Here is an 18,787-nt window from a genome sequence, read left to right as displayed (position 1 = left end):
TTGAAAAACTGAAGACCTCATTGTAATTTTCATCCCCATCCCAACTCCTCTTCGTTCTTCATTTAATCTATACAGGTACTACAGGACATTTGAGGTCCACATTCCAGCTTCTCAGTTGTTCATTTATTTCTTTCTCAGTATTCAAAGTTTATCTTAATTTCTTAACTCTACCGCTAGTAAATCTTTTGTCCATACATCCTCCCTTGTCCTACAACCTTTCTACTCTTCTCTTTCAGTGTCTGCAACCTGGCATCTCTTATTTTAACCACCCTCTCACAAAGCTTTCTGATTTGTAACAAATACTTCACCCACAGATAAAAAATCAAGAAAAAATATGAAGAATGTACTCCTGTGTCAGTAAACATGCATAACTCAGCTCTGACGAACTCACTGATATCTGTCTGCCATTCCTTTAGCTTACATATAAGCTCCCTAAAACTTACATTCATTTCCAATATATGCTGCTTTTGCAAGAGATCTTCAGACATGCTGTTACTAGCCTGCAAATAAGTTCTGATATTTGCATCCTGCAATAAGTCAGCCTACATTTAAATCACAAATATCATATATGAGTACCAGCCATGTAGCATTCAAAAAAGCTGCTTGAGGAACATCACACTGATTTGGTTTTTAAAGGGTACTAGAGAAACCAGAAAGGCTTTTTTTCTATAATTAATAACTGCACATCCTGTTCACCACACCAAGCAATATACAATATGTTCAGAATCTGGCATCCTAACAGGGTGGCAGGCAAGCAATCACATTACGCCTGTCTTCAAGTCCTTGCACCAGCTTCCTATCAGGTTTCGAGTCAACTTCAAAATCCTCATCCTCATTCAGTACCTATTTGGCTTATTATCTGTCTACTCCCCACCTTGCATTCTTCGTTCATCTGACTCTGGTCTAGCTGTCCTCAAGATCATCTAAAGCACATTCTATGGGTGACAGGGCCTTCTCTAGTTGCACCCCAGAGCTCTTGATTTGTATCCCCGGTGAGTGCATTTAAATCTAAACTCAAAACCTTTCTTTTCAGAAGTCTGTTATTTAGTGTCTGTATCTGCTTTGTTTTCTAGCTTCGGTAGCACTTCTAACTGCTTGTCTTTCTTATATTGTATGTATTTATTTTGTAATTTGTGGTCTTTATAACTGTTTTTACACCTACTGTATTGCTTTCAGATGCCACTTTTAAAGGTGCTATATTAAATAAAGATTATTATTATTATTGTTAGAGAAACATGATCACATTTTCCTTGGTTCAGAAAAAAATATGTTAAATATACTGGTTTGTCACTCTTCTCACACCCTCTTTGCTTAATGGCTTTGCATACTGATCTGTCTTACTGTACCTATTTTCTGTGCTTGCCCTATGCTGTTAGATTTATAATTATTCTGAAAATCTCCTTCAGACGAAATGTTTCTAAATACCTGTTTTCACTGTTAACATTTTGCACCAACTCTGTGACAAAATATGCACTAAGCTCAGCCTGACAGCCATTCTCTGAATCCTAAGTTCATGGTGCTACCAACATTGAATAAACAAATATTTAGATTTCTATATTTATGTCTTTATTTAGTGGTTCCATTAGTGACAAAGGCTAAATTACTTTCTTGGAAAACTGATTTGCTTTAACAAAATATATTTACAAATCCTTTCACTTGGCAATCTACCTGAATGTCCAACTATTTCAGAAACCTTCCATGAAACCCTTTTGCCATTAAATTCATATGAGGCTCTCTGACAGAATTGCTATGTTTTTCATGTGTGTTAATTTTCTGATTATCCCATCAAACCTTCATACTATCCCTGCCAGAATTGTACGTATTTATTTGAAGCCCCCACTCTCTGCCAAATCTGCTTCAGGTTCACATGTTCTTTTGTAACACACAGCTTTCTGTGTTTTTTTGTATATTTAAGCAAGTGTTCTTGCATTCCTGGTCATGGCTTTTTTCTGCTTCATTTCAAAGTAACACCTGCTCCATTTCTAAAACTTTTTGCTCATATGTATTTTTGTATTTTTACATTTATTTACATCTCTAACACTTTAACATCCTAAATTTTCGTTTGCCTTAAATTTGGTTTCAGCCTTAAAAAGCTGAAGTTTTCTCTATCTTTTTTTTACTTGTCCTACAGAGCTCTTTAATTGTGAAGTTTCTGGCACATTTCTGGCACCTTATGCCATTTTAAACTGTTATTACTGATCACCAAATTATTGCACTTGACATGGCTTAATTTTCTGAACTTCTATGACAAGCAGAGCTAGTGCTGTCTCTGCTGCAATCTTCAGCGGCCGAAAGTTCACCGTTTAGATTAAAAAGAAATTAGATTGCTCATGAATCTAATTATTCTATGTAAACACAAAGTAATTGCTCTTTGAAAATGCTCTTTTTCTTATTCGTTTCGGAGACCTTGATTTGAGATCTCAAAAAGCATTTATTTTCTATTTGTATTTCTGCTCCAGAAAAAAATGTGCACTTCCAACATTGCTCTTTTTCTCGAGATTTTAACTTTATTTAGGCTCAGATTTCAGGTATAAATCTTACACTAATACTGATGTTTTGGTCTCCCTTACCACAAAAATATATAAATGTGTTGTAGCTAGGATTCTTTTTTGATCTGTATATTTTGCAAGTACACTGCATAAACAGCAAGTACAGTATGATACTGTATGGTTGTAAAGACACTACAGAAAAATGTGTGAAAATGTGAAAACTATGTTTAATAACATGTTTTAAGTGTTATTAAAAGATTACTAATAATCTTTTAGTCCCTTAACAGAGCAGCCTAGTGCCCTCCCTTAATGCACAGGAATTTAGCTAAAGAGGCCCCTCTGATAAGATGCAAAGGAACAAGTAATAGGTTTATTCCGTGCTGAAAAAAAGAAGAAAGAAAACACAACGTTTCGGTCGTGGAGCAACCCTCACACCTGAAGAAGGCTCGACGACTGAAACGTTGTGTTTTCTTTCTTATTTTTTTCAGCACGGAATAAACCTATTACTTGTTCCTTTGCAGCCTACGCATGCTGACGCAGCTACCCACCTAAACTACTACAGCCCTCTGATAAGATACATTGTTAAACTGTATCAAGCTGTACATTAAGATATATACCATGCAAAATTACCCACAGTGCACCACTGTGTACTGCGATACGTGATTTGGCTGGCCAAAATGACTGCGACAGGGGCACTCGTGGTGCATTGGTTGTTAGTGAAACGATTTAATTATTTAATCTCTTTTCTGTGCGTGTTTAAATCTGCTTAGTATTGAATATTTATATGGAATTTTACATTGAAAGGGAAATTTTAGTAGCTGAGCATAAAAAGAAGAGGAGCACAACGCATCTGAAGGTCATAAACGATATTAATTTAGGAACATGAACATATTATGTAAACTGTATATGGCTGGTATTGGTAGTTTAAATAAAAAATACACACCAGTATTCCACTTTCTTCCTAAACATTTTAAGCATCAAAGTCTTTCATTCGGTTACATACTGTGGTTATTTTGGAAAAGTGTTTACGTGCTCGTTCTGATTATATTAAGTTTATATACTTTATAAAAAGTTATAATGTTTTAACCTTTTCTGCAAATACTTATGCTTATTATCGCAGTAAAAAAAGTATACTTTTTAGAATATGATTAATAGGGAAAATATAATATGGAGTCCCGTATCTAAAGAAATTAATAATTATATTCATATACTGTAGCTTAAATCCTGCTAAACTAAAAATTAGACACAAGAAGAGTATTATTGGACAATGTTGTGAGGCTTTGGTGGAATTTCTCTGTAAACTGAAGAGTTTGTGTATCACCTATTTTTACCCTTGTAAAAAAGAACATTCCAATGTTAATGTAACACGGAAGATATTATTAATAATGTAGAACTTTCAGGCTCATGTGGGTATGTGTCCTACACTGCTGGGGGATCAAACCCAGTCCTCCGGCATCACTCAACAGGGAACCAGCCAGTTGAGCTACAGTGAGATCTCCCGTCATCCCAGCCCTCAAGACCCTTGCTATTCACAGGGAAGGCAGTGATGTCACCGTGCTGGCAAACCGGCTTGCAGAGAGAACAGGGTTAGCTTGCAGAAAAATTCATTGCCCTGTCACTTAATAAAAAGGTCAATGTAGAACACGTTATTTATTACTGTGGATTTATTTTTGGGGCTTTACATTTGCTGTATGTTTATAATAGAGAGTCCCCATTACCCCCATGTTGATTAAAATCACAAATGCATGTTTAATTAAATGCCTTTATTGATTCACAATCTGACAGTGCAACGTAAATCATTATCTTTGTCTTCTAAGTCCCTTAATTAACTTTAGCATAGCTTTCTCACCATTTAGATTTATTTTTCATACCATCGTTAAACAAAGCAGGAGCGTATTGTACTTCCTAATGGGATCACACGTGAAAAGATTAGATTGTAATTGTTTTTATTTTTTATAAATTTTAGAAAAAGTCATCTATACAAAAAAGTTGTTTTTATTTAATACCACTTGTTAGTTATATTAAAAGCGATAAGAATTTAAGTTGTATACTGTTTAGACTTTTAATCATTTTAAACTGTATTACAGCATGTTAAAGATAAAACATGAAAAAGTCAGTCTATTTTATAAAAGCAAGATTGCTCATTTGGACAAAAGTACACAACCTTCAACCTTCATCATAAATATGTTAATTATGCATAAATACTGAGATGGATAGTTTTAGTAAATATGTTGACAAATATCAGAATTTTTGCAAAAATTGTATCAAGCTGTGAATCAGCTATGTGACCTTGCCCTTCATGAAATTGTGGAAAAGAGGTTTAGTGGGCAGCATTACTCACGGTGTAGTGACCATAGAGTGTTTTAATATACTGTACAGTATGACAGTATAAAGCAAGTATGTTTTTTTAATGTTTGTAATCACTGTTCTTGCAAGTGATTCTTCCACAAGGAGTGTACCTTGAAAGCGGAGAAGACGGCCCAAACATTTTCGGCTCAGTACGTCGCTCAAGTCATTTCTCTTTGGCTTTTTAGTCATAGAGGTGGGAAGATGCCTCCCTCCTAACCCTAACCCATTCTGTGTCTGAATCACAGCAGGTGAGAGAGAGTAGGGAGATATAGAAAAAAAGTGAACCTTGGCTTTATGATTTAACATATGTTTGAACACAATCTTGCAAATTAATGTTTTTACTGCAGTTTATCACAGTGCAAATGTTAATACTAATTATTGATTACTAATAGTTTATGCACCTGACTTTATTTAGATGTATATAAAATATTGAACTGTGACATAAGATTCAGAAATACAATCGAAAATAGTCTGTAATATTTATTTAGATGAAACTTTTCTAAAATTTATTTAAAAAAAAATAAAATGTATAATCTTTCCATGTGTAATGTCATTAGAACGTACAATAAGCCCCTGCTTTGTTTCAAATATAAAACTAACTGGTGAGAAAGCTATGTTTAATAATAATTAAAAGATTTCAAGTTAAAAGAAATTATTTACATTCCATTATTAGGTTTTAAAGGCAGACGCGCTCAGTGCTATAAACACTCTACTTACGGCGCCGCATCTTCTCTGACTGAGCTCAGTGGGTTGTGCGCTATTTTCTCAACCACCTGCTAATTTGCTTCACACCACGAGAAGATGGGAAAATGTGATTGTACTGTATCTGTACGAAATGTTGCGTTTACAAAATTAAAGTGTTTAAAATGTTTAATAAACAAGTAAAAAAAGACTTACAGCTTACACAAAGATTCCAAGCTGATCACAAGGAAGAAAAAGGGGGAAAGATGCCTCCCTACTCCCCCTTCCCTTTTCCTGCCTGACCTGTTCCCATTTTTAATGATTTGGTGTCTGAATCACAACGGGTGAGAGAGAGTAGGGAGAGACAGAAAAAAAGTGAACCCTGGTTTTTTTCTTGTCAGATTTAACATATGTTTGAACACAGTCTTGCAAATTAATGTTTTTACAAGATGTGAAAGTGCAACAATTTATCATGGTGTGAGTTTTAATACTAATTATTGATAAATAATAGTTTATGCACCTGTCAAAAACATAAAGCAAGTGTTCTCGTAACTCTAGGAGGTCTCGTGAAAATGCTACGGAAGTGCCAAAATCGTTTTCGACGCTAACTTGAAGCAGAACGGCACAGTCTCCAATTACCTAGGCTGTAAGCACGGGAATAAAGCTTTGTTTAATTTCTGAAACCCTTTCGTTATAATAATAATAACATCACTTTATTAACCCTTTACAATTTCTTGCATTAGGAATTATCTTTTCACCTGCCCCAGCTTGCTCTCCATGAGACACACAGACAGGGAGAGAGCCTGGGGTCAGAGCGCAGGGTCTGCCATTGTACAGCACCCCTGGAGCAGTTGGGGTTAAGGGCCTTGCTTAGGAGCCCAACAGAGTAGGATTCCTCTGCCGGCTGCAGGATTTGAACCAGCATCTTTCCAGCCACAGGCGCAGATCCTTAGCCACAGAGCCACCGCTCCATCCCAAAATGTCCTGTTTTAATTCAGGTAAGGGTAAACTATATTCACAATACTGCTGACAGCAGGACAATTCCTATTCTTTACTCAACAGCTTTTTAAAAACAGCATCCATGATGTTCAAACTGATTTTTTACACATAAGACTTACACAGCTTTGCGTCGTGAATCTCTTTTTCTCGTGGCTTTATTTAATGTGGCACTATTGAGATAACAGTGCACCACCCACTGAGCTCAGTCAGAGAAGAGGCGGCGCTGACTGTATTTCTGACTGTTATGTCACAGTTCAATATTTTATATACAACTAAATGTATAGGTGCATAAACTATTAGTAATCAATAATTAGTATTAAAATTCGCACTGTGATAAATTGTTGCACTTCCACATCTTCTAACGATTTGCGTTGCATTGTCAGATTGTGAATCAACACAAGCATTTAATTAAACACACATTTTAAACACACAAAAGGGGTAATGGGGACTCTCTATTATAAACGTAAATGTAAAGCCCAAAAATAAACAGTAATAAATAACGTGTTCTAGACTGACCTTTTTATTAAGTGATGGACAAAAAGCAGGACAATTACTTTCTCTGCAAGCTAACTCTGTTCTCTCTGCAAGCCGGCTTGCCAGCGCGATGACATTACCCACGTTTATATCACTGTACAATACTTGTTTGAGTCGGGAATGCCATACCATCTCTATTGGATTTAAATCTGGAGATTCAGCTGAGTTTTCACCCAGTTTTCACAACCTGTCTCTTGTTGACTTCCCATTTCTTTTCATCTTCATTTTTTGGTGTGAGAGAGTCTTCTTGATTTTGGCCATAGTTTGTCTCCTTACCAGAGCTATAGTGCAGTAAGTTGTCTATCACGACAGATGGTACAGATAAACGTGTACTATACTGACGAGCTAATATCTGAAGGCTTTACAGCCAAAATGTGTTTTATCTCTTCTCTTTTCAACATGGAAAAAACCTATTACTTGTTCCCTTACTGTAAATATTGCATGATTTCTTTATCTGTTTCAGCTAAATGAGGGGAATTAAATCAGTCAGAATCTCGGAGTGGCAATTGTAAAAATAATGCTTCTTCCTTCATTTGTTTAAATTAAAGAACTTTGCGAAGAAAGTTTGTAATGTAGGGCTCTCTGAACGAGTTTGTCAAGATCACAGTTTCAAAATAAAAAAAAAACATCAAACCTTAGATTGGATGAGAAAGTCATGATTGTTTCACAAGGATGTGAACTTTGAACGTTTTGAGATATTTAGAATTACCAACAAATTCAATATAGTGTCGATAATATTTATTTTCAGTAATAACGACAGTAGTGGCAGTACAGTAGCAGTTTGAAATTATTCGTTGTTATTAATAAATCACTTAGCTTCGAACATGTTGTGATATTTAGAAATATAAAAAATGTCAATATAATGTCCATAATATTTGCTATTTTAGTTTTTCAAAGAAATATTTATTTGTTAAAAGAAAACTCATGGCGACAGCTGGGTTCAAACCCCCGACTTCCAGCACGCAGGGCACACAACTAACCCATTATGCCACACACTTAATCACATGGGAATGAGTTAAACTAATGCAGACATTTTCAAAGAAAGTGTACTACTGTGATAATTTGAGCTACAGTATATGAACATAATTATATCATTAATTTCTTTAGATATGCGATTCCATATAATATTCAATATTAATCAAATTCTAAAAAGTATGCGTTTTTTTACTGCGATAACGAGCGTAAGTATTCACAGAAATGGTTAAAACATTATAACTTTTTACGATGTATATAAACTTAATATAGTCAGAAGGAGCACATAAAAACTTTTTCAAAATAACCACAGTATGTAACCGAATGAAAGACTTCGATGCTTAAAATGTTTAGGAAGAAAGTGGAATACAGGTGTGTAATTTTTATTTAAACTACCAATACCAGTCGTATACAGTTTACATAATATGTTTATGTTCCTAAATTAATATAATTTATGAGCAATCCCTGGGAAAACATTATAGGCATGGTGAATTGAAGATTCTCAAAACTTACTTTGTATGATTGGAAACGAATACATGATCGGATCAACGAAATGTTGTGGTGTTACTTTTTGTCAATGAAAAAATAAAGTATTTTCGTGTTGCAACAGTTAAACTGATGCAACATTACAAACTGATCATTACAAAGAAAGTGGACCAATACTTTACTTTGAACTTACAGCATGTCCAAGGTCATTCATTATTAATACTATTAGTAATATTTTCCGTAAAGACTTTGATGCATAAAATACTTCTGCATAATTAAAATATTTATGATGAAGGTGGAAGGTTTGTACTGTTGTCCAACTGAGCAATCTTGCTTTTATAAAATATATCCGACTTTTTAACGTTTAATGATTTAACATGCTGTAATACATGGTTTAAAATTATTAAAAGTCTAAAGAGTATACAACTTAAATTCTTAATTGGAAAAAGATTGTCCCTCAGCAGTGACCAGGATTCGAAATGGGTGTTTTCTGGTGACAGCTCAAATGCTGTACATGAGACGTTAAGCTTTATTAGCTCCACCTGGCGATTTTACAAGGTGATTCCAGATACTATTATCATAACTGTAGTATGACGCAGTATGACGCATTGTGATGCGCCATGCCTGCCACGTTTTAACGCAGCGTACTCCGTGCTTTTTGAATGGCTGTATCTGTATATAGCATAGATTGGCTCAATCCCATGAACTACAGGTCAAAGGTCACCCAAAGGAAGATCTATGAATTGGGGATTTGTAGGTGGGTACCAGAAACAAACATGATAGCAATTTGGCCAATCACCAACTAGAACCCAAGTCCTTTTTTTCTGGTTAATTTACCGATTTGAACATCTCTCTCAAAATTGGCCAACTGACCTTTACAAACACATAACTACAATGAGTCCAAGTCAGGACATTTCTCCAAGAAGCCAGGCTGAGATAGTGAGTCAAGAAAGTACAGAATTCTGCCCAAGATAGAAGAGATCTTGAGTTCGCAAACCGACTGTTATTTTTGCCTGATCAACGAAATTAGGCAATTAGACAAGCTACTTTGTAAACATTAAGAAGACAAACTGTGCACTAACTGTATTAAAGACCTAAGTCAGCAGGGCACAAATTTGGCAGAGCTGCCTGTGATGGTTGTTATCCCTCATCTAGAGGGTGCTCCCACCTTTCTTTTATTATTTATTTTCATTACGTCCACCTGTCCCTCGTTCCCCTCTTATTATTTAAGTCTGGCGTCTCCGTGGTTCCGGGCTCAGCTTTGGAAGACGGACACCTAGAAGCCTGCCTACCACTGGGTCCAGGAGTGCCCCGAGGCCATAGGTTTCAGTATGGCGTCCTGACCTCTGGGTCCGGGGCTCGGAGCGCCTAGCCCCATTATGCTTTTAATCCTCCATGTTCTTAGTTCCAGTTCCCTCTTCCCTGGTTTTTAACTGTTCGTCTCGGATGGATCTTCTGGCTTTTTGGATTATGGACTGTGACTCGGCAACCCTATTGGACCTCCTTTGGACTCCTTCGCCTGCGCTCCCCCGGATCACTTCAGTCACCGCCCCCTGTCTTTCATCCCAACCTACCTCGCTGTGCCTTCCCTAACATCATTCTCCAGACACTTCTGGATTATACCGCAAGCTGTTAAGAAAAGCAAGGCAAAAGCTCTTTCTCTCCAGTGTTAGGACACTTCCAGCACTGAGAAGCTGCTACGTAAGCCCAGACAGCTTTTACCAGTGTGAAGTTTAAACTCAACAAGGACATCTGGACAATGGAGTATTAAATTTAATTATTCACATCATTCTTAACAAAACTATTGTTGCAGAGGCATGTTTTTATATTTAGTTCAGTATTAAATGCATATTTACTTGTGTCTGAGAATATAAATGTGATTTATCTGGTAAAACCTTTCGAGCTAGACTGTGACACATTATGGCTGATGTGTATTTTCACTCTGAGGTTATTAACTCTGCACACTGTAATCCTGAGTGAACAATAAGCACTGATGTTCACAGTATATAGTTTCACAGATATATGTTCTTTTACTTTGTTGCTTTTTATGCATGTTTTTGTTACATCAATAACACCTACACCTGTGTGTAAAAAAATGGGCACTGCAAGCCATTAGTAGCCTGCCCTCAACTCACTTGCTGTTGTAGGCATCCTCTCACGAGGCACTAATAAATGTAGGGGTTTGTGCATTTACTGGGACAATTATTAACTGTAGCAGTAAGTCACAAAATGACTCTTTGATGGCTATTAGAATCAACCTTTCGGGATAACTCAAACAACGCACATACGTGGATACTAATACACGAGAATACATTTATTAATGCATAAAATGTGCATATAAACATAACAGATCTTATCGTGAGGGTTAGCAGAATACTAGCAAGTACATCACTCATAGGAATTAAATTGATATCAACTGGGGTTGAGGTAACAAATTAATTCTCGAGCTGTAATGCAGAATGTTGAATACTCATCCAATCTCTGCGGATTCAGATCTCCCGCGGATACAAAGACAGTGGTAGGCTGTTGCTGTGTCTAATCGGTGCTCTCTGACTCGGTGCCAGGCAGTGCTGGTTCGGCGTGCGACGTGGGAGAGATTCCTGCTATGATGCTGGCAGTGGGCTCTCTGAAGACCGGCTAGTTAGTTCTGGCTTACTAGCAGAGTTTGTGCACGGAGAAAAGTGACTGCAGGTCCAAGCAGGTCACACTCTTTAGACAAGAAGAAGACTGGTTCATTCCTGATGTAGCGCTAGTTCTGAATACTTAGATTCAGCTGTCCACAGTTCCGACCATAGTTCACTTGTTGATCAGGTGAGCGTTTGCGGTGGGTTCACGAGGCTTGCTGCTGTGCTAACCTCAGGTGGATCCTTTGGTTACGCGCTGGCAACCTCCGTACTCGACTCTTAGAACAAAGGAAAGTTCTGACACTCGAACACACTGGCCGTTACGTGATTGTCCGGGCTGAGTCTGAGGATGTTCAGGAGGAGCTGAGTCGAGAATGTCCAGGAGGCACCCTAAGGAACTCTGTGCTGCCTGTTTTACCTGGAGGAACTACGGTCGTCCATTGGTTGAAAGTTCCGTGGGCATCCGAGACCCACGTAGGGTTAACCTCCCCCACCAGTTCCTGATTGGCTGAGGATGAGTAACAATGCACTCTTACCTTAGGGTTGTAAACAACTTGGGATGATACTCTTCCTTGCAATCTTCCCAGACAGTAAGGTGCCAGAGATGACCATTTATTAGGGTTGCTGGAGAATCTCAGCATTGGGAGTTGTTCCTTATCAGGACACTCTATTGGCTAGAAAAAACACCTTAACTGTGAACCAAATGGAATGGCCTCTCTGTATCAAGCACCACTTGAGATGAGGGAGAGAGAGACTGGCAAGGGAGCAGCAAACTTTAATTCCCGTATTTTAATAAGCCTTGCTGCTACACTGTTAATTCTGACTAAACTGCTCTTACTAGTTGGTCAGTTGATGAACACACAAGTGTAATGGTCCTTTGTAATGCTGCCACAATTAATGCTGCAACAGAATTTTACCTTCTGTAAAGGGCTAGTTGGTTACATTTTAGGCAACAAATCTGATTAAGAGCAGTTCTGAAACTCAGACAACTTCTACAGGTTTGATGGAAATTAATTAGTCAAATTCCCAATTGACTTCTTAAGAGTTGAAAGTAAATTTGCAAGCATGCCCCAAATAGTAAACTGAAATTGATTAGCTTCCCATTAAGAACTCACATGGAGCAAAGAATAGAAAAGACATAGAATAGAAAGTGGTTTTCCAGGACTACAGATGGAAATTACTGGTGTTTCTTGGACTTTACTGTTCTGACTTACCTATCTGTAGGTTTAACATTTTCAACATAGTAAGACTGTTGTTTTAAATATTTGATGAGAAAAAGATGTTATATTTGGATTTCTCAATTTTCACCAGTCATTGTAAAGTCCTTAGCACATTTCATAATTTCCGGTTATTTTTTCGTAACAAAGACAAAAGTATTTTATCCTGCAGGAGTAGTTATAGAACATCCTTTGTGGTAATCAATGCCTTTGCTGTCATGTGTTCTCTGTGTACTCTAAAGTTTATTCACTTATATGGTGATAAAATAGAATGTGCAGTAACACTCAGTATCATGAAATGTTCTCTTTCTACAGTCTTTCTACAGTTCTTGAGCCAGATTTGTTTTCCTATTATTGTTTCTAGTTAAGAGTTGGCAATAAATAACGCCTTAAACGCATTTCAATGTTCAAATCAAATCTGCAAAATGAAAAAAACACTATCTTATCTTTTGTACTTTGTTTGTGCTTTGTTTTGCATCTTACATTTTGTTTACATTTTTACTTTTAGCTCAGAATGGCAGAAGACATGATCTGAAAATCATGCATTAACCTATGGTTATTTCTTTTTATGTTACAGGAAATTCCACTTTTCTAGATGACCATGGCCCACCAGTTCCAAGGGTAAAAGAATGATCTTTCCTTTTTCTAATCCTCTTTCAAATCCTCTTTTCCCTGCCAAATATCTGCTACTGAAACTTTTTTGTGCAGCAGTAAGATAGCATTAATAACCAAGAATCCAGAGTAACAGTTAACAGCCAAGCAAGTCATTTTATACATACTATACAGTCAAAATCATTAACAAACATTATTTTATATTTCTCTGATGTTCTCTGCTAATTAATAAATAAAACAGTTTAGATACTTATTTGTATTTTACATTTATTTTATTGTTTTATTTTACTTTGCTTATACAAAGATTTGGTTATAAAAGTGACAAATTCAACTATTTTTTCATGTTTAGGTGCCTTCCAGTATAATTCATTATATATTTATATTAAAGATCCATTTATTTTTAACATTATTTACATGTAGGTAGGTAAGTAAGGTTCTCTTTTCAGGCCATAAAGGCCCATGGGGGAATGGGGGGCAAGGGCCACCATTTTTCTCAACCATCCAACACTGGAAGTGGAGTTGATGTGGTCAGCATCACACTCCGGCCGGCCTATTACGCCCAGAAGGATTTACCCCTGGTAGTCATTTGGAAAGCATTCAAGTTCAAGTTCATTTGTCATTCCAGCCATATACAAGTATACAGAGGAGCGAGATATTGTTCTTCAGGTCTACAGTGCGAATACAGACAAGGCACTGAAAAGACAATGCTATTAACAATGTAGATATACACATTTCTGACAGGGTACAGGGTACATAAAGTGCAATGTGCATAGTGAAATTTACTTTACAGGATTGTGCACAGAATTGTGCAAAAAATACATCAGACAGTATGCCTGACATTAGGCAAAAAATATCTAAGTTTCCAGATTTGGAGTAGGTGCAGTAGGTACCAGGAGCTTGTTGAGGAGCCTGACAGCCTGTGGAAAAAAGCTGTTACGGAGTCTGGTGGAGCTGACCCGTATACTGCAATACCTTTTACCAGATGGTAGGAGGACAAAGAGGTTGCAGGAGGGGTGGGAGGGATCGTCCACAATAAAGGAGACTTTGTGTGTGCAGCGTTTGTGGTATCATGTCATTTGGCAACCTTGATGATGTAATTTGCAATTTTATTTAGCAGTAAAGTCACGAGTCATCAGCGTGAACAGCAGTGGGCTGAGTACACAGCCCTTGGGTGTTCTGGTGTTCAGTATGGTCGTACTAGAGATGTTGTTTCTGATTCTGTGTTCAGATCAGGCAACAAGGCAGCCATCAGGACTGCGAGGGCAAACCTGTCCCGTGTCATCAGGGAGGCAAAGCGCACCTACAAATGCAGCCATTCAAAATGCATGGTACAAACCTGTACCGCATGCAATTATCACTGCGTTGTACCGCGGTACGTGATTGGCTGGCCAAAATGACTGACAGGGGCACTCGTGGTGCAAAGATGTAATCATTTAATCTCTTTACTGTACACGTTTTAATCCGCTTAGTATTGAATATTTATATGGAATTTTACAACTAAAAGGAAATTTTAGTAGCTGAGCATAAAAAGAAGAGGAGCATAACGTGTCTGATGGTCATAAACAATATTAATTTAGGAACATAAACATATTACGTAAACTGTATATGGCTGGTATTGGTAGTTTAAATAAAAATACACACCAGTATTCCACTTTCTTGCTAAACATTTTAAGCATCTGTCGAAGAAAACTCAGTCTTCACTCAGGTTGGGAGATTGTCAAACAGAGATCTTTAATTCAATCAGCTGAAGGGGAGCATATCACAGAGAAAGGGTTTCCCCTAGCACTCAAGACATGCTCCCTGTACTGAAGTTATACTTTCCTTTTTATACATTAAAAGTAGGCAAGACTTTAACATACAGGAACATACAGGGAAAGGGGCAGTGTCACAAGTCAAGCAAAACAGGACAGGAAGATGCCATTTGGCATCCTGCAATCTGTTTAATTTCTCTCTGGTTGAATGGGTGTGAAGAATCACAGGCTTTAGTTTGCAGAAAGACAGTGGTCTTAGGTGTGAACAGAAAACCTTAGAAGACCAGTTACTGTCTTGACCTTTTAACTCGGTCTTCCACACATCAAAGTCTTATATGTGGTAATTTTGGAAATGTTTTTACGTGCTCCTTCTGACCATATTAAGTTTACATACTTTGCAAAAAGTTATAATGTTTAAACCTTTTCTGCGGATATGCTCGTTATCGCAGTAAACAAAAGCATACTTTTAGAATTTGATTAACAGAAAATATAATATGGAATCGCGTATCTAAAGAAATTAATAACAATATGATTATTTTCATGTACTCTAGCTCAAATGATCACAGTAGTACACTTTCTTTGGATATGTCTGCTTCAGTTTCACTCTTTTACACATGATTACGTCTGTGGCGTGATGGCTTAAGTGTGTAACTTAGAGGTTAGGTGTTCGAACCTAGCTGTCGCCATTAGTTTTCTTTTAATAATTAAACATTTCTTTGAAAAACTAAAATAGCAAATATTATGGACACAATATTGACATTTTTTAAATTTCTAAATATCACATGTTCGAAGCTAAGTCATTTGTTAATAACGAATTATTTCAAGCTGCTACTACTGTCGTTATTATTGATAATAAATATTATCGATACTATATTGAATTTGTTGGTAATTCTAAATATCACAGAACGTTCAAAGTTCACATCCTTGCGAAACAATCATGACGTTCTCATCCAATCTAAGGTTTGATGTTTTTTTTATTTTGAAACCGTTGTCTTGACTCTGAAAACTCGTTCAGAGTGCCCTTTATTCACGGAATTCTTTGAGTTAAACAAATGAAGGAAGAAGGGTTATTTTTACAATTAGTACTCCAAGATTCTAAGTGATTTAGTTCCCCTCACTCAGCCCCCCTACAACGTCGTAGGGGAACTGGACTGGTCTCAATCGTTAGTGCTGCTTTTGTGCCGGTTTGTGCCGTTGAAAGTAGCATTTGTGCTGCTTTCGTTCCCGAGATATAACGCCTTGTTGACCATGCACGGTGACTTTGACCTCCAGTAACCCCATCTGCCGAGTTCAAGCACTCTGTTACCAGCGCAAGAGTAACAGTTTTGCAACTTTTTTCCTCTGTTTGCCCGGGTGGGGGGTGTCAGTGAATTTTGCATTTAATATCATTATCTTCTATGTGTTTGTGTGAACAGGAAAATTAAATTTGTTTCCAATATCATACCCGAATCAGAAGAGCTGTGGGTGTAGCCTTAAAAAGCGAACATTCACAAACAGTTGTATGTTCTTTCAACGAGGCTTTAACGAACACATCTTAATACCTCGTAGTGGTGTCCTTTTTAAAAAATCTGAAGAAGTAATCAGTTTCGCATTGTCTCCTTCTTTAATAAACATGGGCATCAAGGGTCGTGTGAAGATTCGACCTGTCCATTGAGCCACGTATTTAAAAAGACTTGAATTTGCAACTTTCTTAACCACTGTTCTTCTTTTTTATGCAAAGCACATTTGCCAATGTGAAAAGGAATCAGGACTTCAGGACTTTTTTTTTAAAAAGGGGTACTATGTACAAAGTTTACACAGTTCATAACACATCCGCGAAACAAGAGAAAAAATAATAAATATTATCAACACTATATTGAATTTGTTGGAATTTCTAAATCTCACAAAACATTCAAAGTTAAGCGAGTTAAGTGATTACCAAATCCTTTCTCCTGGCAATCTACCTGAACATAAAGCAAGTCGTCTCGTAACTCTAGGAGGTCTCATGAAAACGCTACAGGCGTGCCAAGATTGTTTTCGAACTTCAAGCTAACTTGACTGCGTTTGAAAACCGAAGAAAAAGATTACTCTGAAAAAGTTACAAGAAGCTTGAAATTATTATTATTAAAGTAATACTGTTAAGAATGACCAGAAACATGATTATTGTTTGTGGTATTTTTAATACTGCTTTGTTATTCTCAATTCTAATTACGATATATACGCTTTCATTTTAAGGCTTGAGGCGTCTGTTAAATTGCCCCACTGAATGAAGTGTTTTGAATTAAACCGGTTGAACAGCTGTTAAGCATACTGTAGTTTTTGTTAACACAACACGGCGTTGTCAGTGAAAAAAATGACCACAGGTACTTTTCCTCCCCCTCTACATTCTCAGAGTAGAATAGACAAACCTTCCAATGAAAGACAGTCCCCCTTCCCCCCATGGACAGACTGACAAATATTTTCACAGCCTTCACTCAAATTACCCAGACTGTAAGCACGGGAATAAAGCTTTGTTTTATTTCTGAAACCCTTTCTTTATGTCCTGTTTTAATTCAGGTAAGGGTCAACTATATTCACAATACTGCTGACAGCAGGAAAATTCCTATTCTTTACTCAACAGCTTTTAAAGAACAGAACCCATGATGTTCAAACCGATTTTTTTACACAGAAAACTAACACAGCTTTCCATTGTAAATCTCTTTTTCTCATCGTTTTATTTAATGTGGGACTATGCACTGGGATAGGGGGATGCTGTTTACGAGCCAATAGCATTTAAACCACAACACCCACAATGCTGCAACTAAGAGTTTTACGAACTCGGCAGGTCCTCTGACCTTTTCAAGCCTTGCTTTGGGTTGTGTAACTGTGTGAAACACATTTCATACAGATACAGTGCAATCACATTATCCTGTCTTCCAGTGGTGTAAAACGAATTAGCAGGTGATTGAGTTAACAATACACCGCCCACTGAGTGGAATGTTCTTTTTTACAAGTGTAAAAAGAGGCGACACGTGTCTCCTCTATAACTCTTCAGTTTACAGAGACCCTCACAATATTGTCCAATAATACTCTTCTTGTGTCTAATTTTTAGTTTAGCAGAATTTGCGCGATAAGCACATTGTTTAATGAGGATGACATTACCCACGTCTGTTATCACTGTACAACACTAACTGCTTCAGGTGGATGGCTGCATCAGCCTGCATAGTCAGCAAAGGAACAAGTTTATTCCATGCTGAAGAGAAGAGAGAAAACACAGCAAAAACGCTGTGAAGCCTTCTTCAGATGTGAGGGTCTTCAGCTCAAAATGAAACGCTTGGAGTTTGTAATGTAGGGCGCTCTGAACTAGCTAATCTTTGATGCTGGAAAAATGTACTTCCCAGAAGCTATACTGATTCTCTCTGATGCAGTGCATCGGCTGGTCAGGTGACTGAGGGCTTGCCAGCGCAGTGACGTCACTGCCTTTCATATGAATAGGAGGGACCTTTTTGTCAATGAAAAAATAAAGTATTTCTGTGTCGAATTAGTTGTTCTTCTTTCTTTTTTGGGGGGAAAAACTGCACCAGGTACTAGATCTTATTTATATTAAAGTTATATCACTGGGCAGTGGTGGACGGTGCGCTATTTTATCAGTATCCTGCTAACCTGCTTAACACCTATAGTAAACATAATTTTACTTCTGTACAGAATGTGTGTCAAGTTTACAATATTAAAGTGTTTCAAATGTTTGTTTGAAAAGAACTTACAGCTTACACAAAGACTCAAACTAGTATGGAAAAACGAGTGTTAAGAAGTTGTGGTGCTCTAGCAGTGCTGTCCTGAGGCTAGCCACTGCCCAGTGATATAACTTTAATATAAGATCTAATACCTGGTGCGGTTTTTACAAAAAAATGTACTTTTAATTAATAGAATCCCAGATGTGAGTTCATAAATCCTGAATTACGTACTATGGCTACGTCTGCGAAACACCTGATCATCTACTGTAAAGCTTTCAGTGCTTTGTGTATATTCTAATCGGCAGGGGGCAGGGTGTGTGGGGACAGTTTTAGGCTGAAATTGAATTAGGGATCTGTATTCTTCACACCTGAAAAATTGTT

At 37.2% G+C, this 18,787-nt stretch overlaps 1 protein-coding gene across 1 annotated transcript in view; it reads left to right on the top strand.

Annotated features, from left to right (window-relative positions):
• Positions 1 to 18,787, top strand: part of usta (uronyl 2-sulfotransferase a) — a 215,609-nt gene that overhangs the window by 106,567 nt on the left and 90,255 nt on the right. The window contains exon 2 of the mRNA XM_088933854.1: positions 12,929 to 12,972. Coding sequence (XP_088789980.1) covers positions 12,929 to 12,972 — 44 coding nt within the window. The remainder of the gene's footprint in view (positions 1 to 12,928; positions 12,973 to 18,787) is intronic.

The sequence above is a fragment of the Atractosteus spatula genome, chromosome 2 (genome assembly GCF_055471065.1).
Source record: "Atractosteus spatula isolate fAtrSpa1 chromosome 2, fAtrSpa1.hap1, whole genome shotgun sequence".
NCBI classification, from domain to species: Eukaryota; Metazoa; Chordata; class Actinopteri; order Semionotiformes; family Lepisosteidae; genus Atractosteus; species Atractosteus spatula.
This window is presented reverse-complemented; position numbering and strand designations above follow the sequence as displayed.